General features: G+C 36.9%; 1 protein-coding gene across 1 annotated transcript in view; it reads right to left on the reverse strand.

Moving 5' to 3' along the window:
- Window positions 1-276: 276 nt before the first annotated feature.
- Window positions 277-26,479, reverse strand: part of B3GLCT (beta 3-glucosyltransferase) — a 56,326-nt gene continuing 30,123 nt past the window's right edge. Inside the window, exons 6-15 of the mRNA XM_030476876.1 lie at window positions 23,921-24,032; window positions 19,496-19,632; window positions 18,142-18,205; window positions 14,654-14,785; window positions 13,629-13,698; window positions 8,267-8,380; window positions 6,116-6,215; window positions 5,079-5,198; window positions 4,467-4,611; window positions 277-1,920 (exon numbers count right to left, since the gene is read on the reverse strand). Coding sequence (XP_030332736.1) covers window positions 1,753-1,920; window positions 4,467-4,611; window positions 5,079-5,198; window positions 6,116-6,215; window positions 8,267-8,380; window positions 13,629-13,698; window positions 14,654-14,785; window positions 18,142-18,205; window positions 19,496-19,632; window positions 23,921-24,032 — 1,162 coding nt within the window. The 3' untranslated portion in view covers window positions 277-1,752. The remainder of the gene's footprint in view (window positions 1,921-4,466; window positions 4,612-5,078; window positions 5,199-6,115; window positions 6,216-8,266; window positions 8,381-13,628; window positions 13,699-14,653; window positions 14,786-18,141; window positions 18,206-19,495; window positions 19,633-23,920; window positions 24,033-26,479) is intronic.

A 26,479-nucleotide genomic window follows, 5' to 3' on the forward strand; every position in this document is an offset into this window, starting at 1 on the left:
GTAGAGACTTGAAAATTAACCTAATCTAGTGATATGGTTTAGTGGTGGACTTGGCAGTCCAGGGGTAAAGGCTGGACTTGATGATCTTAAAGGTCTTTTCCAACCTAGTTGTTCTATGATTCCATAAGCAGGTCAGGAAGGAATATGAAAAAAAAAAAAGTTTAAACTGCCTCTTAGTAGAACAGAGCATAGAATACTATTCAGGTGATGACATTATGACATAAGTGCCTAAATAATCCTGTACTTGGTTTGCAAAGAGGAAGGTGGCACAAAAGGTTAAAGAAGAATGCTTTTATTCAGCTTTCAGCTCTCACAGTTCTAAACAGCAAACATAATTAACAATTCACCCACAGTACCGGAGAACATAGTCCTGGTGTCAGTAAAATGTCTACTGTTAAGGCACTGGTAGTGGGAAATAAAAAGACATAACATGGATTGCTCCTATTTAATCAGAATCTGAATCTGTTACGAATATGTGCTTCCTATTCAAACGCTTAAAATTCCACAAGCTACATTCACAAACAAATGTTTATACAACTTCAGTAATTGCTGAAACACAGGAATCAGTGGCTCCCCTACTTCGACTTAAGAGCAAGTACTGCATTACTTTGGAGTGGAATCAGGTTTTAACTTACTAAAAGAAAACAAACCACAAATTACTTCAGCAGTATGGCTTTAAGACCCTGTATTTGGTTACAATATAGCAAGCAAAGTTAAATAACAGCATACAAGTGCCAAATACTGTCCATCTTAAAAGGAGCAGTTTTACAATATAAAAATTAGTTTAGAACATACTAAAGCCAGTTTTTGTACAAATATTTTTACAAAACTGAAGTACTCAAAGAAACAAAAAATCAAGAACATTTTAAATATGAATCACTCTCTACATGTATGCATGAAATTACTTACCTTGATGATATAAATTAGGAATACTACAAACTTTTTAAAGCTGGCATCCACATACTATTGAAATGCACACATCAGAAATACTGCAGTGTTAGTTCTGCAAAAATCCTTTAGAGTCACATTTGTACTTGCCAAACAGATATACAGGGACTTAGGTTTCTAAAGGAGCCACAGTGACCTCCCGTGGCCACTAAAGAAATCCTGTTTCTCCCTTTTGAACATGACATTGCTCACAAATGCTAATAAACTTAAAACAGTGGTTCATGCTTGGTCCACCTATCCCAGGAAAGGTCAGTACTTCCATTTGAAATGAGTATAAAGGAACACAGCCTTCACACAATCACAAGCTAGCCCCTGGTCACTGAAACAAAGTCATGTCTCCTCTCTGATCTACCACCAAAGAAGCTGTTCCAGAACAGTTTTGAGCACTGTGTTTTTTCTGTAGGCCAATGAGAGGTGATGTTCAATAGATACTTAACACATTCAGTATTAGGCTCCCAAATATGTAAGTTCAGCTTGTGACAGAACAAAGGAAGGAGATGTAAATTGATGCTGCCTGACTTGAAGTCCAAACCAAAACACAAAGTTGTATGAGACATTTTAAACATGTTTCAAGCTCATTGGTATACAAAACCCCAAGACATTTTAAAAAGAAACCAAGTGTGACAAAAGAATCCAAGAGTCAATTAGGTGCCTTCTTCCATTGCTCTGAAGGAATGTAACAAACAGGAACAAACCTTGTCTTCTGTGTCATGAACAGATGATGAACAACGCAAGAACACCACAAAAATCACAGTAGTGACTGTCTCCTCTGCAGTACATCAATCAACACTTACATTCTACTGCTTATAAATCCTCTCTATTATATCCAACTTTCTTTCCATTAAGTGACTCTTCTGTGTTTGGTGCCAGCCATGTGAAATATACCTTCACTGGATCAATATTCCAATGCTTGTGAAATGATACTGGAATTTGGTGAGAAAGGTAGCCCTTTGGGTAGTCCATTGGCCTTGCCTAAGGTGGAAGAATAAACCAAAACCACTAGTACTCAGTGATGAAGAATAATTTTACAACAAGAAAGTACTGTTGTCCAATGGTGTGCCTATCACAACAAAGCAATGTGGCATTGACAAAATATACATGATGATAAGAAAGGGGTTTTTACATCATTCTAGTAAATCAATTGATAGGCATTAGTTTAGATCTTCAACTCGCACTGCAGTCATCATGTTATGAAGTACACTGACATTAAACATGCCCTATTTCTCAGGATGAAACCGCTACCATCTATGAAAGCAAATGATAAACAGTATAGTTTGTATTGCATCTTTTTAAATATACAGTTTTGTTTCCATAACAACAGAATGATTTTAAATAATATTGTCTTGCTCCTCCTATTAATGAGAGTTGCCAGCACTGCCAGTGCAACTGTAGGATCCTAAGAAGGCTGTAAGCAGCCAAAATATATGAAGTTTTATGATGGAGAAAGGTTACCAAACACAGGAAACACTGTGGTGCCAGAAAACTGCATTGTTATTCTTCATCAGGTTATATCAAAAGAGACAGAATTACAACATAGCTACACAATGCAGCTGACTTCTTAATGCACCAAGCATGTTTCATTTCCTCTGAGAGCATGTAAGTGCACCAATATATAAAAAAGCCCCACCTGTAGTAGTTCTTGGTAAAATGGAATCATAGTATAGTTTGGGTTGGAAGGGACCTTCAAAGGTCATCTAGTCCAACCCCCCTGCAATGAGTAGGGACATCTTCAACTAGACCAGGTTGCTCAGAAACACATCCAGCCTGGCCTTGAATGTCTCCAGGGATGAAGATATTTTTGCTTCTGCTTCACAGGATATACACAGTACAATTTTGGATTCATGTACCTCAAGGAACACCGTACATCATAGTATTTCAGTCAAGTCTTTAAAAAATAATTTTCTGGTTGACAGAATATCCAATTTTGTTTTTCTCATTTTTAAAATATTTATTGCCTAATAGTGGAATTTGTAGAATAAGCCCACTCAGTTTTTATTCAGTAGTTCCCCCCCTCCCCAGGTTAATTTTTGTTCAAGGTATGTTAAATTAGAATTTGTTGTAAGCAACAGTAAAGATGAACTATAATTCAAGTGCAATTTTCTATGTGGAAAATCAAACTGCTAGGATTTCACTTTCAAAGTGATTCAGTAGCAAATGCACACTGTTAAGGATTACAAGGAAGTGCTTTGTCTTGTTGTATAAGGGCCATTCCTACATATCTGTAAAATGACTTCTGTTCTTTCTGACTCTCCTTTAGTTAGGTGTTGGGGTTTTTTTAAACAAACACCTGTGCCAGCACAAATTATTCGATAACTCTGTTGATTTTATAAGATGCATTACTTGCTTTCTATACTGAAAGTAGTAAGTGATGATGAGCAAAACAGGAAAGTAAACAGCTACGATTTTTTTATATGGACAAGGAACTAAAATATTCAATAGTGCTTTCTCAGCCTTCCCGTTTCTCTAAATAGTAAATGTAATCAGAAAGAGAATCCTAATACAGGAAAACCTGATAATTTAAATAGCAAACCTTCCCCCCCACTGACAGCTGCTTTGAATTACATGGCAATTTACTAATTTTCAAGTAGCCTATTATCTTCATCTCAGTTCATGCCGAGATACACAGGTCTTTCCAGTTTTTAAACTAGATGAACACCTGAAAATCATCGAACACCACACTGACTTAAATGCTGATTTTTAAAAATACAGTGTGCTGTTGGGAAAAAACGGTAAGTGCTTCTTCTCTTTAATGCCATGGGAGGAAGGTAAAGTGGTTTATGAGGCAGCAAATCTCTCTGGCATTGTATTTTCAATTGTAATGCTGCAGTTAGATTGTCAAATATTCTGGAAGACAGAAACAAGATTCTAATCTATTCCAATCCATTTTTCCCAAACTGGAGAATATAGTCATAAGAAAATTATGTTTTGTGACCTCTTTTTCTCCTGTGCTAGCATAGGACAATTTATCATATTTATACCATTCTTCAGCATTCACCACAAAAGCAACAATTCTGGGAATAATTTTACATTTTATATTTTCACTAATGAGATATTTCAGAATATTAAACACTGCATCACCAGAAAAAATGGGTAAGTAGAAAAGAAAAATTTACTGAAGTATTTCACAGTCAGTTCTCCATTACCTGAAGAAAAAAGTATTGTGGTGCAGGGTTTTTTCTTTTCTTAGAGAACATATCACAAGTATTCAAAGCATGTGGCTCCTGATTCTATTTCTTTTTCAAAATACCCACTTCTGGTTGCATTTTTTACAAAATGTAGTCTTAGGGTAACTGAAATACCTTTTAAACTATTAAAGCATTATGGTACTCCATGCTTTGAGAATATTATTTGCTTGCTCTGTAGAGAAATAAGGTATAGGAGCAGCATCTTGGTCATCGTTATTATACATTGATTGAGTTTGCATTATTTATGAGTTTGAAATATTTATGAGTCCTGCTTTATGTGCATACTTGAAATATGAAACATACGTTAAATACTAGTAAAAATAACTCTCTGACCTGATGGAAAAGTGGACTATGTGTTATCGGGATTCCTAAGCCACTGAAACACATCCCAAGGACCATATCATCAGGCGCATCCATGCTGTAACACTGGCATTTACTAGCAAGTAGTTTCTGAACAGCTATTCTGCTGAAAACCATCCTGGATTAAAAAAAACAAAGGCAAATGAAACATATAAGACAGTAAGTACTAGAGAAGCCAAATGACTATAATCACTAAATATTGATAAATGATACAACTGCACGACAAAATGCGGCCCTCTGGTACAACAGATCTGAAATTTCAGAATTTGAGAAATCAGTGTCGACAAGTAGTGCAAGAGGCAGTTTCTGAAAAATAATTACTTTATTTTAGTTAGTTTTAATTACCTATAGGACCAATCAAGCCAAAATTATCCCTTCTGAAACCAACTGTTTTGCTCTACAAATCTGTTCCCAGCAGCACAACTTCTTACTAGTTAGGACATTTGGGTCTTGGAGCATCATTACATTTTAACTATAGCAGGAAACATCACTGTTTCTGCTGAAACTGTTTTGTGTTGTAATTTGAAATATTTGCAGTCAAAGCAGGGACTGATGTAGATCTCAGTAGGAGTTTAAATAAATTACCCTCCTCCGCCAGTGATGTAACTATATCCTCCTGTTCCCAAGCCGTAACCGTAACGCTCTCCAAGAAATACCGGTTCATTTGCGTCATAACAGCTGAGCAATTTTCGGAGCCTGAAGATACTATAATATGAAAAAACAATTTAAACCCCCCCCATTTAGACATTCAATTTGCAACAGACACTGCTAGCCTAAATGCATTCTAGAAACAGCACAAAAATGATACGAGAAATTCAGAAATTATACAAAAAACAGAAATGAAACTTATGTTGCTGAATTCGGTCAAATGACGAACCAATTAGCTTAAAATATTTTTCTGAAGAAAGCAAAGTTTATCAGCAAAACTGAGTCTCATCTCAGAGAAAACACGAAATTATTTTTTCCAAACGATGGTAAGATCTTTGCAAATGATCTTTTCTCCCCAGCAGTTGAAAAGCAAACAGGCAGATTTACTTATATGACTATTGATTTATCTACAGTTACAGCCTCTTCCAAATTATTCTTCTGTCACATGCTTTAATGTGAAGTACTGTCCTGAAGCACTTATGGTCATGACCCTGTGATCCTGCTGGTTGACTGCTGTGCCTTATTTCACTTACACTGCAGTGTCAGTTTTCATGTGAACAGGGTCTAAATTTCTAACAAAGGCAAGTCCCTGGACACGGGTCTGTGTGCCTGACACAGGCCCTAGCTTATGGAACCTTTCTTGTGGCACATTTATGTAAGGAATACATCTTAGAAAGTGTATTAGCAAATGACTAAAACCAATCAGTTCAGACATACCTATACTGAAGAATCACAATGTGTAATCATATTCAGAATACATGGTTGCATAATAACACTAATATGCATAGTTTTTATCAAGTTACGAGTTTACATTAGTTTTAATATCAGTCAAGGAATGCTGAAGGAAAGTTACAATTTTTTTCTTTAAAGAAATATAAAGCTACATAATAGAACATAAATACATAAGAGATGAAGATTGCTAAAACTCCTACTGACATGAACAGTGGTAATTCCTGAAGTATTGCAGTGTATACCTTATCAGTGTGTCATCATCCACTATGACTAACCAAGGAGTTCTGGAAGAGCTATGATTCAAAAACCTTTCCAAAATGGCAAATGTTTTCCCACAATGACCTAAAGAAAGAGAAAAAAACAGAATATACATTTAAATAAAGTGAGATTTTATAATAAACCATTTTTCATGAATTAAATCAGTATTCTGCTGCACTATACAAAACATTTTGGTAACGACTGGCAAAATATTTGAGATGCAAGTTTAAATTACATCCTTTGTTGTGCTGAGTGGTATTTGTACAAATTGTTCCAATGCAACCATTGCTTTCTAAGCAAGAATGTATTTTTGAAGAATGCTGAAGCATGGAAATTCTTTGAATTATGGAAACCTGAAAAACAAGCTTTATTCCAGCTATCCTGTTAAGATGTTGAACAAATACTCATCAAACTACTACTCTTATTCTGTAAAACAGTAAAATGAGGAGACTGATAAAAACATGTTCTGCAAAATACTTCAAGATATTTTCATAGCATTTCATCATGCATCAGGCAGGTCCATTGCTTTTATATAAATATTTAAGTTTACATTAATCTACTGTACTCATCATCAGCAACTCAGGTCCTGGTAACTTCCTCAAAGGAAAGGCCTTAACATTTATCACAAGACTATAACGAAGTTGAGAGGTAAAACACCCTTTACTGGGAATTTAGGAGTAAAACACCCTTGTTCAGGATGAGCAGGACAAAAGAAACAAGAAATTTCAGACTTCTACTGACTCTTCTTTAGATCTCAGAAAAATCTAATTGCAAATAGTCTTTATTCATCTATATTACAGCTGATTATCTAAAGCAATTATTGCTATCAATATTACAATTACTACACAATCATTAAAAAATAAGGATAGGATACTATATTTGAAGCTACTTCCAGTTAAAATATTTTTTGAGAAAATGCAGTAACTCTATGCTTAAGAAATGGACTTACTGATTTAGTGAAACTGTAACCATGCAGACTGATATATGAATATTTACAAAATTAAAACCAAGATTTCTATATTATATTCCAACAAGAAAGATGGACAAAAATAGTATTAGAGCAAACTCAGCACGATTTGTTTAGTTTAGAATGCCAGTTGCCCACTGCCCCCCACAGCAATGCTCAAAGGCCAAACATGGAAGGTTCCTTCCCCCTGGTGTGACCAGAACTACTGGGCACAGCTTCTACAGGTGATCCACAAATGCCTGGAAGGTCTGCTACCTCCTGAAAACACTCACTGGTTGCACAAGTCACACTGCACATGTGAAGATGGAAATCCCTGCCTGTTCTCTCTCTGCCTCTAACAGACCCTGTGGAGGATAAAAAAATAAAGGGCAGCTGGAAAGCTGCGAATAATCCAGAGATCAGAACAACTGACCAAGTGGGCCAGGTAAAGCTAATAGGCCACAGCTTGGACACTTCTAATTCAGCAGGTGCATAATAGCCTGTAGCAGAGACTATAAACCTAAGAGCAAGCGATCATATGGAAGAAAAAAACCCCTAAAATTAATAAACTCATGGAAGCCATCACATCCATAGCCTTTTTTCTATTCAAACACAAAGTAAATTAAAACATTATTTTTTCATGAAAAGATCTTCCAATCTTAACATTTAGGTTTTGAGCTTAAATCAATATAATATTTGATATTATATAGATAAAAATAAATATATATTAAATATATATATAATATATATAAATATATATAAATATAAAGCATGTAATATTTGTATATCATACGGCATTGTAGTTTATGCCCAGTAACCAGTTGGCACTGTCTGAGGTCTTTTGAAATAAATCTATGACTTCCACTGCTAGTGATAATGTTATTCAAGATCGTCAATAACTCAAGAGTTATTACTCTTACTCCAAGTAATAATACCAATTTTTGTTGCTTGGTGTATATCAGCATACTTAGGTTTCTACTAAAAAGGACAATCTTATTACACAGGTGAACTGTACTCTCCATCCATCTCCTGTGTGGCAAAAGCATTTTTTAGTTTAGGCTGGTCAAACGTGCCGTAGAAATACAGAATTTCTGAACTTCATACTACACAAGAAATACAGGTATCATCCATAAAACTCATCATCTTCAGACAATTATTTGTGCAAAACTGACAACAATCAATAGCTCACCTCTGTCAGTATTAGGTATGCCTAAATCTATAGTAGGAATGGAGATGTCTGCATAATCACTGTAGTATTCAATAAGGGCAGCTTCTCTTTCCCAAGTCTGCTTCACAACTGGTACTGCAAAACAATTGTTGACATTTAAACACACACATAACTTGATAAAAATAAGTACCTGATCAAAACATTTATGCACCTTGTTAACCGATATATTCCTTTGCATGGAATATGCTGTTCAAATGTTTCAAATACAGCATCATAGTTTAAATGTTCATTCTTCTTTCCTTCCTACAATATTTAGAGAGAAACGATTTTACATTTTTTATGAAAGCCAGTCAGGGTTGGTTTATTCATATAGTAATAAATTTTCTTTTAAAATATGATTACAGTTTTATTCGTATTACATCAAAACTGTGATGTTTACATTTATGCTAACCAAAGGAAGGAATTCATTACTTTTACACTTGCTATGGTAGACTTTATAGCACACATCAGCATGAACACTATCAGAGATCAATCATTCTTCCAGTATTGAAACTGTTGCATTTTTAAAAGAGCACATCCACTGTAGAGTGTATAAAGTATTCTGAATCAGAAACAGACCAAATGCACCTTTTGAAATACTACACTTGTGTTATATACATCATATCTGGCAACACCACCGTATTAATGTTCAAAAGCACCTGTCTCTGGAGACACACTCACAGAAGGACATTTATCATACAGTCAATTTTGATCCCATGGAGATTCTATCGAAAGGAAGAATGCTTAATGTTTCTCTACAAAAGCAATCCTCTTCTTATTAGACTGCCACTCCACATGAACATTCAAAACTGATCATAAGAAATTCTAATAATGATTCTATGAATGTTTAAACTATAGCCAGAAGTGAATAAATCATGGGTAATACAAAAAAAAGCCAAAAGCCTCTGCAGGGTGTTTGGAAGAGAACTATCAGATTAAAATAATGATCTTTTGTTCATTTTAAAAATGAACAAAAGGACTTAAATGAGCAACTACTCTGAAACGGTCATTAACTACTGTCATTAACTGTCTGCTTTATGTTCTTTGAAACCATCCAGTAGGTCTTGTTGGTAGCAGCTAGTTCTTGAAATGGAGGAAATATTTATGTAACTTCCCTTTGCTGCTCTGTAACTCTGATGCTTGTGAACAACTCATTTCACCCCCTTGCTGGAATCATCCATCACCTAATTTGATGTTTGCTGCTGTACTAAGTTTGCGTGGCAAGGTTTTGCTAGCAGGGGGGTTACAGGGGTGGTTTCTGTGAGAAGCTGCTGGGAGCTTCCCCTATGTCTGACAGAGCCAATGCCAGCCAGCTCCAAGACAGACCTGCTGTTGGCCAAGGCTGAGTCCATCAGTGATTGTGGTAGTGCCTCTGAGACAGCATATTTAAGAAGGGGAAAAAAAAAAAGTCCTGCACAATTGCAGCTGGAGAGAGGAGTGAGAGTATGTGAGAGCAGCAGCTCTGCAGACACCAAGGTCAGTGAAGGAGAGGAGGAGGTGCTCCAGGCACTGGAGCAGAGATTCATTCCCCTGCAGCCCGTGGTGCAGAACCATGGTGAGGCAGCTGTGCCCTGCAGCCCGTGGAGGTCCATGATGGAGCAGATATCCGCCCATGCAGGATCCCACAGTGGAGCAGGGGAATGACCGAAGGAGGCTGTGACCCCGTGGGAAGCCCATGCTAGAGCAGCTTCCTGGCAGGACCTGTGGCCCCATGGAGAGTGGAGCCCACGTTGGAGCAGGTTTGCTGCAGGACTGGTGACCCCGCACAGGACCCACACTGGAGCAGTCTGTTCCTGAAGGACTGCACCCATGGAAGGTACCCACGCTGGAGCAGCCTATTCCTGAAGGACTGCACCCATGGAAGGGACCCACACTGGAGCAGTTCCTGAAGAACTGCACCCCATGGGAAGGACACATATTGGAGAATTTCACTGCAGGACTATCTCTATGGGAGGGACCTCACTCTGGAGCAGGGGAAGAGTGTGAGGAGTCCTCCCCTGAGGAGCAGCAGAGACAACGTGTGATGAACTGTCCCCAACCACCATTCCCTGTCCACTGCACCACTGGGGTTGAGGAGGTAGACAAATTGGGAATAAAGTTAAGTCTGGGAAGAAGGGAAGGGTGGGGGGAACGTGTTTTTAAGATCTGTTTATTTTCTCATTTTCCTACTCTGATTTGATTTGCAATAATTTCCTCAAGTGAAGCCTGTTTTGCCCATGACAGTAATTGTTGAGTGATCTCTCCCTGTCCTTATCTTGACCCATAAGCCTTTCCTTATATTTCCTTTCCCCTGTCCAGCTGAGGTGGGCACCTGGGGTCCAGCCAGGGGCAACCCACTAGTTCTCGAAATGGAGGAAATATTTGTATAACTCCTCTTTGCTGCTATGTAACTTTGATGCTTATGAACAACTCATTTTACCCCCTTGCTGGAATCATCCATCACCTAACTTGATGTTTGCTGCCTACCTATTTGCTCACTTTCCTCTACTCTGATCTCACAGGGACTTGAAGGATTTATAATTCTTGATTGATCAACAGTCAGTTTGGTAACACTACAGTGAAAGGTAACTGTTAAGACAGAGTGATCAGAACTCAATGCACTAATGGAAAGGCTTTAATATTTGGAAAAATATAATTTCACTTCTGTTGCATTGTGCAGTGGCCAATATTGCTCTCAAATATTTTAAAGAAATGTAAAACTGCTCTTAACTTTTGCATAAAAAAATTCAAAGGTAATTATGTACAAAATATGCGTTCATACGACATGATGGTGGAGTTTTGAAATGCAAACCCAGGCATTTCACAATGCTTTAACTCTACCTCCTATGTAATAAAAAGTCACATTACATCATGTAAGATTGCATAATCAGGCATTAGTTGGCAGAAAATGCCATGTAGACTTCCCTCCTCTCTCCTCCCCCAACTAGAATAAGAGAACAAGTAGGCAGGAAATTGTTTTCTTATTTTGTGAAAATGTTCTAATTAAAAAATGTTTCTCAGACGAACAAAACCAGAAAGCTTTCAGAAAACAAGGCGCCAGCACAGAACTTCCAACCTTCACCTGGCAGAAGAGACGTGCATGTAAAGGCTGTTTCACCTTCCTGCAACCAAGGATCTCAGCCTCAGCAGTGTGCTTTAACATACAGAACTATTTGCTGTTATGGGCTGAGCCTCTCAATTTCTTCAGTGGAATCCCCCTGCTTTGTGTAAATGAGAAAGTTCACGGTAACAAGGACCCAAATCTCACCTATGTTAAATGGCCTAACAAGGGGCTACTAGCTAAAGTATCTTTCTCTTTTCCTTGCTTGTTTTGACAGAAGTGTCACCATCCAGACTAATATCTATTGTCAACTGAATCCCACAATAATTCTTAATTTCTAACAACTCATATGTTCCAAAGAAAGAAAAACTATATGAAATTTCAGACTAGCTGTTGATGCAAATATCTATCAATATGTATTAACACCTGTGATTAGATGGAAATTTTAATACCACACTACAGAGATGTTTATAGAAGGACAGCTCTGAGTTCTTAATTATATTTTCTTTGTGCTACTTCTAGAACCTTGACCCATGTTTGCAGTCTTGAAATTTTCTTATACAACCATATATGGTATCTGTAAGGAGAGTTCTATGTGAAATAAATTCTGAAGTAAAATTTACCTGCTTTTGCACATGGAATTCCAAGCCTTAATGTTGCACTAATGTAGGTTTTGGCATACAATAAAAGATGACTTACCAGGTAAAAAGAGCTCTCTGAAGCTGGCATCCATTAATCTGTCAAAATCTTGGGTAAGATTATCCTCTATTTCATAACACTGGAAGCTGTGAGGAAAGTTCAAGAATTTTCCTCAGTCTTCAACAAGTGTTTCTAGAAGCATGTTTATGCTATCATTTTGAAGCCTTATGTTCTTTTCTGACTTTCTAGGTTTGGTGGTTTTGGGTTTTAATTTTGATGCAAGAAAATAAACATGGATCCAGAAAGGAGAACTCTTCAGTGAACTCCAATTACACGACAGTCAATTTTGTTTTGTCAAAAGCTACTTTAAAGATAGCCTAATGATTAAGCGATTAAAATATTAGAAATGTGCCTTCATCAAGTGCAGTAACATTAAGAAAAAAATTCCATAAATCTTACTTTGAAGAAAAACCCCAGCAAAAAAAAAAACAACAAACCCAAACCCTAAGCCTAATGGTGACAATATTACGTATCTGGAGTATTCAAGGGCACACGAAACTCACGTAAATTCCTGGAAATAAATCCATTCCTGAATTTCCTTATTATCAAAATGTCTAGCAGTAAACTAGTATGGATCGGTAGGTGGCATCAAGTAGGTGGAGTGTCTTCTGTTAAATCAGTGGATTTGGAATTTTTCCTTCCAAGTTACATAGACACCGTACCTATCTCAATTTAGCTGAGCCTTACTGTGTATTACCTGAAGGTGAGTATCAATCTGTGTCTCTATTTTCTGTGCCTCTGAGAAGGAAGTTAATACTTATTGGATGTATCTTCTTGGGCTGTGCTAGCCTTTTTTGGTTTGTTGTTTTTACCATGGATACCACAGTCATATTTTCATGGTGACTACCATTACTGGTATAACACTACAATTGCCATGTGAAACACACTAGTGCTGCACACTTGAGAGACTCCTGATCTGGGCCATGGCTCGGATAAAGTAGTACAGATGACCAGATTTCTACATGAGACAAAATTTCCCATTCCAAGCACTATAAAACACATGTGCACATCCAATTACATAGGCTGCCAACAGATAGAAGCAATATGACAGTATAAGCTGCTCCATCTTCTGCTGAAGAGAGGAGGGCAGGAGAAAAGGAAAGAGGACAGGAGAGACCTTTCAGCTTGTTCAAATTTCTAAATCAGCCACCACAGAGCTGCACAATTGTCACTGCTAGCACAAGAACCCAAAGTGAACCAATTAGCTGGGGGAAACACACTGAAGGATAATAGTTGCTATATTAATTACTATTGCAACAGCTCCAATTTACAACAATATAAGCTAATTTTATGCATATTTTTAATTTAGATATTCAAGAATTTTGCCACTAGTCACATGTCACTAATGCTGAAACATCAAACGACCACAACTTTTCATTTTAAATGTTTCACAGCAACCTTGAAGAACTGTGAATAGCAAAAAAAAAACCAAAACACCTACCTAAAGAATCAGTGTTCACAATTCTGAAACTTTCATGTTTCCCACGGGGTTTTGCAAACATTTAGTCCCAAGGGCTACAGAGACAGCATATACCAGCTTGGTTTTTAAATATTAATTTCAGAAATTATGTTGCATAATAATACCTTGACCAATCAACAACTTACTTCTGTCACCATGAAATTTCTGACATGTTTTTACAGCAACAAAAACATCTTCTTTTTTCACTGGCTCTCCCTATAAGAATGAACAAAAATTAATATTTTAACTGCAGGTTCTACCTGTAACATTTTATAGGGTATGTTTGTCCATACATATAATAAAACAGAAAATACCTTTTAATAGCATAGCATGACAAGTAAAATAATGTACTAGTAATAGACTTGAAAGTACATTTTTGTTTCTTGAATAAAGGTCACTAGTTGTTTAAAATGCCTGAAATAACATAACTGAAATACTTTTTCCATTGATGTAGTATTCTAATGTGAACTCATTGGGAAAACAGAATGAGTAGTAGAACTTGTTGAACTATGAAAGATTAATCTGAAAAAGAATGCTTTCTTAATTTCTTTGGAATTAATCAATATGAGAATATGTTGAACTGTATCATACTTAGAAAAAGAAGCTTAAATGCTACACACTAAAAATCTTTGAATTTCCTCAAGCGTAACAAAATATTTTAACCACTTTCATTTGTTTTCCTTTTGGCACCTAGAATTTTCCTCTCCTGGAAGCACGGAACACTTTTTGGCCTCTAACAACACTTCACCCATAATATCATAAATGTATTTTCCTAGATGTGGAAGAGATGGGTTGTACTTTAATGCACTGAATACTGTATCACATTTTATCTTTAGTCTCAAGAATTTTCAGATTCCCATCTGTGAAAAAAAGATTATCTGTATTTCAGTATCTCACAGAAATGTAAAGAGAAATACTTTATAAATCACGCATGGATCAAACACTGTGGTAGAAAGACCCATTAAGGCATATGCAGTATTTGTTTGCCACTAAATATCCTGTGCCACAGAAGGCTGAAATCATACCCAGAAATAGATAAATGCCAGAACAAACTTTTTTTTAACTTCTTGAAAAATATTTTCTTAAGGTTTGAGATTATTAAAGTTAAGTTTTATGCATTTTAGTAAGAGTTTTACTTTAACTAAGCAAGTATTTAAAATATGGTACTTACACAAAGTGGCAGAAAATTACTGAATGTTGTTGCACAATGATCAACCTTATATGAGTTCACATCGTATGTGCAGAACTCAGGCACTGGAGTAAGATGTGGTCCTTCCCCTTTCTGCCAAATATACAAGGCAATCTATCAAAAAAGAGAACAGTTATATCAGTAATGAAACTGGATAAAAATTCTCAGGGTACACAAAGAAACCATATTAGAGGGTAAACTTAACAGGAAAACTGAAAAATATAGGATGCTGTAAATGATTTGTCCCTTAGTTGATTATCTAGCTGCATATCTTACATCTTGCTCCCATTTCTAGAGCCAACATGAGATTTTTTTTTTGCTATAAAAGAAATTCTATAGACAGGCAAGTTTTAAAATTTATTTCACACTATTTCACGCTATATTGCACAGTAACTCATGAAACTGAGTTACTGTGCAAAAAGTAAGAAGATTCATGGAACTAACAAGACAGCGAGGCAAAGGGGAGCCTGACTCTACTGAACAGGGTGAATGGGACAGGGGGAAACGGGGGAAAAATCAGTTTTGGGTTCTAGTTCCTGTTTCCCATGTTATTTACACATATTTCCAATGGCTCTTGCATGGAAAAAAAAGTGCTTCACTGGAATATGGGACCAGACTCAGTGCACACTAAAGGCAATGGAAATTAGTGTCCTTTTCACTGTTTTATACCTGCTTAGGAACAGTTAGCTTTACACCACATCCATTATCTTCCCCTGAGGGCCAGAATTCAGCTCCTCTTTTAGTAAATAATGTGATCATTAAGCTAGTATCAAGAGGGCATAATATTTCCTTCTCCCCAGTGTTCAGGAACAACTCAGTGCAAACCAAGAGCTTTAATATGGTCTGAACAAGCCCAACTCACCAAACCAGCTACAGACTTCTTACAGATGATTATTTTCCTGCCCATCTCATTTAGGTCTCAGCATCCTCAGAAAATCCCAACTGTGCAAAGATCCTTTCCCCCTTTGGGACAGCTGTACCCTGTCTGTCACCAGCAGGTCTGGTGTCATGTAAACTGACCCACGATCAAAACCACCAAAATTCTGCTGGTGACACCAGGCTTGACGCCAGATATTGATCCGCTGGCTCTTCCCATTTCCTCCCTCATCATTCCCTGCAACTGGAAGGATAGAGAAGAACGCTACTTGTACTCCTGATCTCTTACTCAGTTGTCCCTGTATCACTTCAGAATTCAGCTATTCAGAATTAATGTCTATCACATGAACCTGCAAAGCAGCAATGCTCCTTCAGCACAAAGTGTATTTAACAATTGTAACTTAATATAAATTATTTATGAAAGTCCATAATGGGCTATGATTTCCCACTGAATAATGAAATCTTCAATAGAAAGCCTTAGAACGGAGTGAAGCTCCATATATTTCAGAAGAGAGGTGAGAGTGCCATTTTGGGTTATAGGACAGGATGACAGACTATTCCTAAAACAATGGAAATGTATTTACAATTAAAAAACCCAACCAACCAACCAACCAAAAAAAAAAAACCCCACAAAAAACCCCAACCCCCCCCAAAATAGTCCTAGTTCAAATCTAATGTTAGATACACAAAAATCCATTATTCATTTCCAGTTTTGAATAAGCATCAGTGAATTTCCTATACGTTGTGCAATTACAAAAAGTCTAAAAAACAAACTACGAATGAGCAGCAGCATGACAAAAACCCTTTACCATATTTGCAAGATAGGCCTTCCAGCTCTAAAGTGAGATAAATGTTATAGATATAAGAAACAGGGATTTGGAAAGAAGTAGGGTGAAAAATCCCTGATACAGAGCAGAATAAAATACCAAAGACTAGAAGCACATGTTATTAGGACTCTGTCAAGGAAAACATTTCCTAAAGCATTTATCATCCTTTATAAAGTTAAAAGCTACACACAATCATTAAAGATCACAGATTATATCATTTGATTTGTTGTCAATCTTGACTCACACAAGAAGGACGTAGAGATAAAAATGATTTAAGGAGGATAAGTTCGTGATTTATAAAATAAATGAGGGGGAATGGAACTGTCTCTAGGGACATTCAAGACTACAGAAAGAATAACTACAGAGCTGAAGTAGGTCATCAATAGCAATAAATTTGAAATGAAACATATGCAAAGAACTGCCAGCAGAATAAGAACTGGATGGAAGTCATTTTGCTAATCAAATGATCAATTGTTTTTCATTAAGCAATCTGCGGCACATAAAAGGAATGTCTGCCAATGATATTTCTTTTTTATATGACACTATATTTAGAGGCTTTGTCAGTGCTGAGGTAGACTGCAATACTGGGAATATACAAGTGACTTTGAGGTAATTTACAGTAAGAAGATTAACAGTGTGAAGCGCAAGGTTTTGTATTTAGACAAATTAACGAGAGGAAAGAAACAGCTTGTTGGCTTGTTTCATGTAGCAAAATGAAAGCTGAGAGGTGTCCAACTGCTTTTGAGAAATACATCACCCAAGGAGGGGAAACTATGTGAAAGAATAGTGTTGGCACCAGCCCAAATTCATTTAAATATGCTAGCAATTTATACTCTATAAAGACACTGTAGATTTATGTTGGAAATTAGGAGGTTTATAACCATTACAAAATAAAGACCTGGAACAGCAGGCATAGTTTTAAGTAAGGTGTGATTTTTATTTTTTTCTCCCTGGGCTGGAACCACAATTTATAGCTGACTTTCAGGAGCTTTAAAAAATTTAAACAAATTCAATATCACTCATAATTTCAGGCCAAAATCAGCAAGCTTATTGCAGAGTCATTCTCCCCTTCCACCCTGGCTTAGGAGTTCACTTTGGTGACAGCACAAAACCCTGCACTGCAGAAACATTTTGACGGCAGAAGATATGAAGAAGCTTCAGAAAATGTAGCGCTGATATTCTTGCTGATTCCCTCCCCTCCTTTCTTCTCATGTTCCTTTTAGTAAACTCATCCTCTGAAAGACCTAGTGGCTACCTATTAAAGCTGTTGCAAACCAGAGGCAAAAAAAATATATATATCAGACTTCTGTCAGTTGCAGATTTGATTACTCATACAACAGGTAGGTTCCTCAGAGTACTGAATCCAAACTCCATCATAGTTAGCTCTTAAGAGTCTAGAAATGAGTTTAGGAAAAAAAAGATTTAGAAAATGAGTGAGGCTGTCTAATATCTGAGGAATTCATGTCAGCTTAAACTTCATGCATTGGAAGTCTCTCTCCTTTATAGAGCAAGCCTTAGAAGATACCTTACTGTATCAACCATGTATGTATTCCTATATGAATGCATTTTTATTCATGAATTCTTATATGCTTGAAATATAACTTTAAAGCACTACAATATTCTAAAGGAAGAGAAAGAAATTAAACATGCCATTGCAGTCAAACATTTTAGCAATGTCTAAGAAAAAACCGTTATTTGCATTATCATTTATGATCATTCAAATATACAGATTTGAGACATTTTTCATTTCATCACACCACTACTTACCTCATGCTTTAAATCTATTGTAAAGTCTGACTTGAGTGGTTCACTTTTCAACTTCTTTGCAAGCCTACACAATTAAAGATGAAGAAATTTATTAAAACTCCCCATATTAAAAAAAAAAAAAATCAATCACTAGTGTATGCAGCAAAGTGTGGCTGGTGATACTGACCATGTTAGAAGGGGAAAAAAATAAATCACACTTCTGTATTTACGCCCCAAGAAGCAACTTATATTTGGGGTTTTTTTTTTCCTTTTTTTTTTTTATCTCATCACAGTGTGATGATGTTAATATTAGCTTTCAGCACACACATTTTGATATACTCTTCCTGCCTAAGAAGAAAATTCTCATCTAGAGTAAATAAAGAGCCTGACATAATATTTTCAACAGATTAAAGGCAGCAGAGCGTTTGAAGCTCAATACTGACCAGCATCGTAAACTTCAGACAATATTCTCTTCTTGTGTATTCCAAAGAAGAGTATTTAGGCACCTTCAATTTGTGAAAACGTCTATCCTTGCTACAGCAAGATGCATTCAACTTCTGAAATCTATGATCTTTTCAAATCTCAATTAAAAACTAAGCATCTAATCTGAAATAAATATCTAGGTTGTCTCTACAGCATGAGAAACACTTCTAGAGGGCAATGCAGTCACTTTAAGATCCAAGAACAAAACTGCTGTCGGTGGAGAATTTTAAAATGACAAGAGATGGTACTGAATTAATTGAACGACTAGTAGTTGCACAACTGCTAACCAGCTGATGACGTTAACTTTTCGACAGGCGGAGTGAAGCAAAACAAATCACATGCACAGCAATAATACAGAAATCTATTTCTGTAGCCTTGTCTACTAATGAATTCTTATGTGTTTACTCATAGTAATTATAATTGGAATGTGTAGAATAAGGAAGAAATGGAATTTTATCAAAGGAGTATTTTCTGGGAAAGTTTATAGTGGGAACTTATGCAGGCATACCCAGAGCTAGTTGTACATTGCTGTGCCTGGTTGAATGGTTTGCTATGCACCTTTGATCCTTGAACTAATGTAGAATTACATGTATCAGCATGGCTGCTTATAATAAAGGTGGCAGCAGGAGCAGCTCAGTGTAGGCTCTGAACTGCAAACAGCAGCTTCAATTGAAAGACAGCTCAAAATTAAAATTTGACTTTGCATATCTACATGATCAGCAATAAGACCTTCAACTGTTCTGCAGGAACACCTTCATCTTTTATAGAAAATAATCCATATGAAATCATAACTCATTAAAATAATATTGATTAGCATCTAGAAAAGATGTGTAAATTGAACATTCTTAATTACTATCAGTAAACAAGAAGTTATTAAAAATTCAATTCTTACTTGTTAACAAGTGGAATACTAAGTGCCCAACCAGCAGCAAAATCTGGAAATTTAAAGACTGTAGGATTTTCAGCAAAGGCATAATGGTGAATTATTGTAGATTCTTCATCATACAGTGCTTTACCTAAAAACCACTCCTGTAAAGGAATATAGGAAACAATTTTGTTGATCTACAGCATCCTTTTAGTGAAGATAATGACTGCATTCATGCTGAATAAAGCAAACCTGAAAATAAAAACAAGGGAAGCATATTGTTCACAATAATCCAGACAAAAATTGTACTTGGCAAGCAATTAAACTAAAAGCATTCTCTGACTTCAAATACACACTGTATTTTCAAACTCCAGCACATGCTCTAGATTCCACCTGTTCAAAGAGCACTGAATCCCAGAATTCCAGAAGGGCCGAGGTTGGAAGGGACCTCTTGAGATTATCTGGTCCAATCCCCATGCTGAAGCAGGTTGGCCAGAGCAGATTGCCCGACTGTCCAGTCATGTTTTGAATACACTCCACGACCTCTCTAGGCAACTTGTTCCAATGTCTGACTGCCCAAACTGACTACTGACTAGATGAGACACTCAAAAGCACTGCATTCAGGATCTTTATATATATACATTTTGAATTCCCATCTGTCTCACCTCTTTTACACTAGGGAACTTAAAAGGCAAATGCAGTTTAAGCACCTTGATCTTCAAAACAGTTAGGTCTCAAGTATGCATTTGTAACATAAAAAATTAAGTAGTAGTATTATTATTAGGGGTTTAAGTAACAGCAAGAATTTACTACTGACTGTGGTATCTCTGAAATAATTAACAGACTTAAATACTACTACTTTAACAATACTGTCAGTTAGTTGTCTTAATCTTTCTGTTTAGAATGGATATAAAACAAGTACACCCCCAATTTTTTTGCAGAATAGAGACTGTAATGAAGGGAAAAAAGAATATATATGTGTATTTATATAATTTTAAATATAAATATATATAAACTGCTTTTCGGGCCAGAAGTACAACCATGAATCAGAATTCTAAACCACCTACATTTTAAAATGTGAAGTTCTTTGCATTATGAGAGTAATTCAGGATTTTCTTCTTTCCTGACAACTTATCAATTCCCAATAATTCATCACTAAACAGATTCGAAGTTAGGGCAACTGTCAACTGTTCTTTCGCAAAAGATTCTTTTTCTCCATACTCCCTGCCATATTTTATTTCCCCCCCCCTTTAAAGGGGCAGCTATCAGCAACAATGGAAAATTCTTTCAAGGCACTAGCACAGTTCATACACTATATACACCATTCTATACACTTCACATGAGAGAAATAAATAATTTACACAAAATTCAAGACAAAAGGGAAAATATTCAAGCAGAAGTACTGTAGAAATATCCAGTCCAAAAACCAGCCTAAGCCCAAGAGGACCTTGTGTCTCAGTACCCATCTTTCTAACTTCAAGCAGAAGCTGCTATATAGACTGAGCAAAATTTTACAGCTTCCCAGAGTCGCTGAGGAGAAATGAGTGAGATTTGGACAGAGCACAGCAGAGTCAGCAAAGAGCAGAAGAGAGGTCTGCATGCACTAAGAGAAACCCAAAGCCAAAACCAACAGGCTGAGCCCGGCAGGAGCATGCAGACGTGGCTGCCCCAGAGGACGTTCAGCCTGGCAACCCCTCTGCTTCCAGCCAGGACTCAGCCTGGCTCCCCAAAAGGCAATAAAAGGACAGCCTCCAGGAGCTGCCAGGGATGCTTGTCTATGGATTAAAACAAACAAACAAACAAACAAACCAACCTTGCTTTCCTTTCTCTATAAAACACAGAAAATTAAACCCATACATACACCCTCCTCAGGCTTTTGCATCATATTATTCCTGGTAATATTAAGCCACAAATCACAGTGAAGCCATTCCTGGTGACAGCCAATACTCTCCAAGCTTATTTGGTCATAACATCGTTTATTTGCAACACTGATATGTAGGACGAGTCAATCCCTGCTTTACAAAATTAAATTACTAAAATCTGGCTTTACAAGATTAAATTAGTTATATGCAAAGGAACCTACAACTTAAGGAATGGTGGTAAGCAAATGGCATATAGACAAAAAGGTGGATAAAAAAAAAAAGTGATTTATTGCATTATGGATAGCTGCTTCAAAAATGGCAAAGATCACCTACCTTTAATAAGAGCACTCCAAAGTCTTTAGAACACTTTAAACTAATAGCTAAAGGAATGTGATGCAACAAAACTCAACACCAGATCTCAGAGAGAGCAGAGGTGACTTTACCTAACTTTTAATCAAGTTGATTTTCACTCTCTTTTGCATTCACTTACAAATACCAAGACAGTGCACCGAGTTCATTTGTTCAGGACTTGCATCTGACGAAGAAGACAGAAGACTTCATCTGTCACATCCTCATTGCATCTTGCTACAACATGAGTTCTTACGATTCTCAAAGACAAACTGTTCTTTAGACAGATCTTTTATACCCACTAGGTATCAACAGCTACTAAGTCATTACTGCCCATCAGCTTGGTTTACTCATTCTGGATATCTTTGTGGCTGTTGTCTATCATCCTGTTAGGGTGATAGGAAGAGGAGTGGCACATACAATTCGGTTTAATCTTGGTGCTGTCTTCCATTATGAAAGCACAAGTTGAATCCATCTGCTGTTGAAACAGAATCACAGAGGGGTTGAAGTTGGAAGGGATCTCTGAGGATCACCTGGTCTAACTTCCCCTATTCAACCAGGGCCACCTATACAGCAGGTTGCCCCAGACAATGTTCAGGCAGCTTGTGAGTTACCTCCAAGAATGGAGACTGTAAAACCTTTTTGGGCAACCTGTGACAATGCTCAGTCACCCACATGGTAAAAAAAAATGTTTCCTGGTATTCAGATATAACTCACCATCTGAGTGCTTGCCTTGAGGTCTTTACGTAAATCAGACATTCCTCACTGTTCTTCAGTTTTACTGCAGTCAATAATGTCCTCGGTTGTCAAAGCAGATCATTCTCTAAACATTTCTCCACGGTCTCTTATCATGCTTTCACTCAATAGTACATTGGGATCAGTCTCAATAGTTTTGTTACTAATCTCTACATATCCAGATCAAAAAGCTGCAGATTGATCAACTATTCGCATGCTCCACTGTAGACTTTTTACTGTGATTAATGTATACCACAATTCTATTATGCAGACTGCCGACATTTTAAAATGAATAATAAATGTGCTCATTCTGGTCTAACTTATCTTAATTTTTTTTGACGGATGGACTACTACTGCATATGGGCTGTTACGGGAATCAGTTATGGGCTGTTACACTAAGATGACAATTACTATGTATAAAAGCAAAACATTTTATTTTCTTTTTAATGCAGGAACATAATTTGTAATAGAGTTCATATGCAATGCAAAGAGAGATTAAAATTGGCATAAGAGCAGCATCCAGAACAAAAATTTTCGTGTTTCTATTCTAAAAACATCAACTAGGAGTAGGTGTTTCTGAAGCAGAAATAAATTGATATTTCAAAGGCCTGCATATATTCAGTCAGCCATTTTGAAAACAGTGTTAAACAATGTAGGAATTCTGAATTATCATTATCATTACTATTTTAGAAAAGAATTGTGAGAAAATACAAGAAGGCCATGTGCCTGCAAAAGAAGTAAAAACACTAAAGTGAGACCTGAAGCAGAGTTCAATACTCAGTCAAGGCAACAATAAAGAGGCAAAATATATTTTACACAGAAGGTTTTGGCTTCTTTTATTCCAGGCAAAGGACTGATTTTTTTTTCTTAACACTGAGAATTTTACACATTAACACCTTTCATTTCGGTTGCATTGCCAAATTTACTTTGTTCCTTGGTGACTGTATTTTTCTTTTGTTCTGGGAGTCTTTTGGTGCTGTTTCTTTTCCAGCAGGTAAAGAAAACTGTCTCATCACCAAGACAGTTCAGAAACAGAGACAGTCAGTCAAATTAACATCAGTCCTTCTCTCTGATAATAATGAGAACTTGATGACAGACAGGAAAATGAGGAGAGTGGACCACACAGCAGACTATATTCACCTTTTTACTGACACTGTGTGATTTTCAGGCTATCCACAGCAGGAATCTTTTCTCTGCTCTATTTTTACAGTTCAACAGCTAAATAGGTGCTCATACTGCTTCATGTTAAAATACCTTGCTCACTCTCAGACCCAGCAACAGAAATCTAACCCCATATTGTAAGTTTTTGGATATATCTTTTCCAATGTTTGGAGCTCTGACCCATCCAGGCAGTCTTATAAAATTCTGGACCACAGAAACTGTTCAGTAACTAAAAATTCTAAAATTCTGTATTTATAATTTTGTACTTAAAATAATTTCACATTTCATCTAAAAATCCATTCAAACACATTCAAAAGAAAGTTAAATATCTAAATTTTTATTTCACCTTAGACCCATCAAATCTTCCAAGTGTTTCTAGCAGCTTTACAACTTGTATTCTTGTATCTTCTTCACAGAAGAAAATCCATGAGGAGTTCCTACCATAGGTAACAGAGAAGCTAACAAAAGAAATTAATATTTTATTAATACACCAGCTTATGAAGAGAATGATAGATTCAACCCACATTCCCTAAATATAAGTACTTTGCAATCAATTATTCATTTACACAGAAACAGAAACTTTTACTACTACTTTAGAATTACTCCTCTACCTTCCTCAAAGTTAACTAATTTCAATGCAGGATTCCTGACTCCTTCAGAAAATTCTCATTCCTTGTTCTTCTACTCCGCCAAGCTTAATCCTTCTACTATTTATCAAAACAAAGCCTTATTAATTCATTACGTCCTGATGGAAAAAAACAAACCAACCAATCTTCACTTATCCAGTTTCCTTGGCATAGCTTTTACACTGATTTAATTAAACAAATCATCTGAGAAGGATAAGAAATTAGCACCTATGAACATCGCAGATTTTTTCCTGTCCAGCATTGTCTACTTGTCTACTTACAAAACCAGCAATGAAAATAAACAGCAGACATGTAAGTCAGCAAAAATAAGTAAAAGAGGGTGATAGGATCCTTTATGTTTTAGGGAATGGTATGTGCCTAAAAAAAACCACCAAACAACAAAAAACCTGAACCTACTGAGAAATACGTACGCTAGAACATGTGGTACCTGCCTCTGCGGGTCTCTCAATTACATACTAGAAGGACCAGGTAGTGGCTAAACTAGATCAGTCCTTTTTTCATCTGGTACAAGTATCAGAAACAGACTGGTCAGCAGGAGCAGGGCAGTGATCATCCCCCTGTACTGGGCACTGGTGAGGCTGGACCGAATCCCGTGTTCAGTTCTGGGCCCCTCACTACAAGAGAGGCATTGAGGTGCTGGAGCAGGTCCAGAGACAGGCAACGAAGGTGGTGAAGAGTCTGGAGAACAAGTCTTACGAGGAGCGGCTGAGGGAACTGGGGTTGTTTAGTCTGCAGAAGAGAAGGCTCAGGGGGGGCCTTACTGCTCTTTACAACTACCTGAAAAAAGAGGCTGTAGTGAGGAGGGAGTTGGTCTCTTCTCCCACATAACAAGTGATAGGACAAGAGGAAATGGCCTCAGGCTGCACCAGGGGAGGTTTAGACTGGATATTAGGAAAAATTTCTTCATCAAGAGAGTTATCAAGTGCTGGAACAGGCTGCCCAGGGAAGAGGTGGAATCGCCATCCCTGGAGGTATTTAAAAGACATGTAGATGTGGCCCTTAGTGACATGATTTAGTGGTGGACATGGCAGTGTTAGGTTAATGGTTGGACTCCATGATCTTAAAGGACTTTTCAAACCTAAACAATTCTGTGATTATAAGTCCTATTCCAGCCTGGTTTTGACTGCGATAAAGTTAATTTTCTTCATAGTAGCTGGTATACCATTCAACATCATGCTCAGCAATAAAAGCTGGGGGAAGAAGGACAGGGAGATGATGTTTGGTGAGATGGATTTGTACTCAAAACTGAAATCTGGGCAACTCTTGCCCACTCAGGCAAGCAAACAAGATATGATAAGCTGGGAAAGACAATTCCTAGCTGTTCCTTCTAAAACTTACCAAACAAGTACAGAAAGGGTATCATGTTTTTATATACATGTACATATGTTTATTTTTGTATATGTACAGTATATATGTATATATATGTACATTTTTATATATGTACAGTATTAAGTACCCTGTGAAGACTGAAAGCTTCTCTCTCACACTTTTGTTCTCAGCTAGAACTCAGGAGAGAAGTATCTGGATTTACATAAAAGCAGGCGGGTGAAGGGCACGAAAAAAAACACTAGAATGACCCTGACAAAAAGAATTACTGCATCTCGTGAATACAGCAGATACAAGTTCACAAAAAGAATGATCTGTCCCTCTAGCTATTGTTGGACAAACAGAACAATTTTCAAGGCAAAGTATTTAAGGCCTGCAGAGAGTCTATGTAGACCTTGTATCACACAACTCTGGAGTTCAGATTGCAAGGAGCCATTGGAGATACTCACATAAAAAACAGTTTTGGGGTAGTAATTTAAAAAACCAGATTTCTTCTGTACTTAATGAACATGGTTACTGAGAAGAAATGTAGTGGGTCTTCTGGAGACAGTAAGGATAGTGTATCATACGACATCCATTGATGTCTTATGATTACACCTTCTGAAATAGAGTGTTTCGTCCAAGTTAACATGTGCTCAAGAAGTAAAACTTAAGAACTGTTTGGAGGCCTCCTTAAAAATGCTGACAACTACAGAACTGAGGAAAGCCATTCTCTGAAAGTAGTTTTCAGACAAGAATGCATCTTAATTCACAATTCTGAGCATCATCAGTGCTGCAGAATGGGCTGATCTCCCTTCCTCCTCTTCTGTCCACTGAGAAAACTAAACAGTACAAGTCTCACAACATCAACATACTTCTAAACTACGCCATGTCTCCATTCTGCCAAAAGCGATAAGAGAAACAGTAGGCAAGGAAATCCATATTCTAGAATT

The sequence above is a fragment of the Strigops habroptila genome, chromosome 2, assembly GCF_004027225.2.
Source record: "Strigops habroptila isolate Jane chromosome 2, bStrHab1.2.pri, whole genome shotgun sequence".
In the NCBI taxonomy this organism is placed as follows: Eukaryota; Metazoa; Chordata; class Aves; order Psittaciformes; family Psittacidae; genus Strigops; species Strigops habroptila.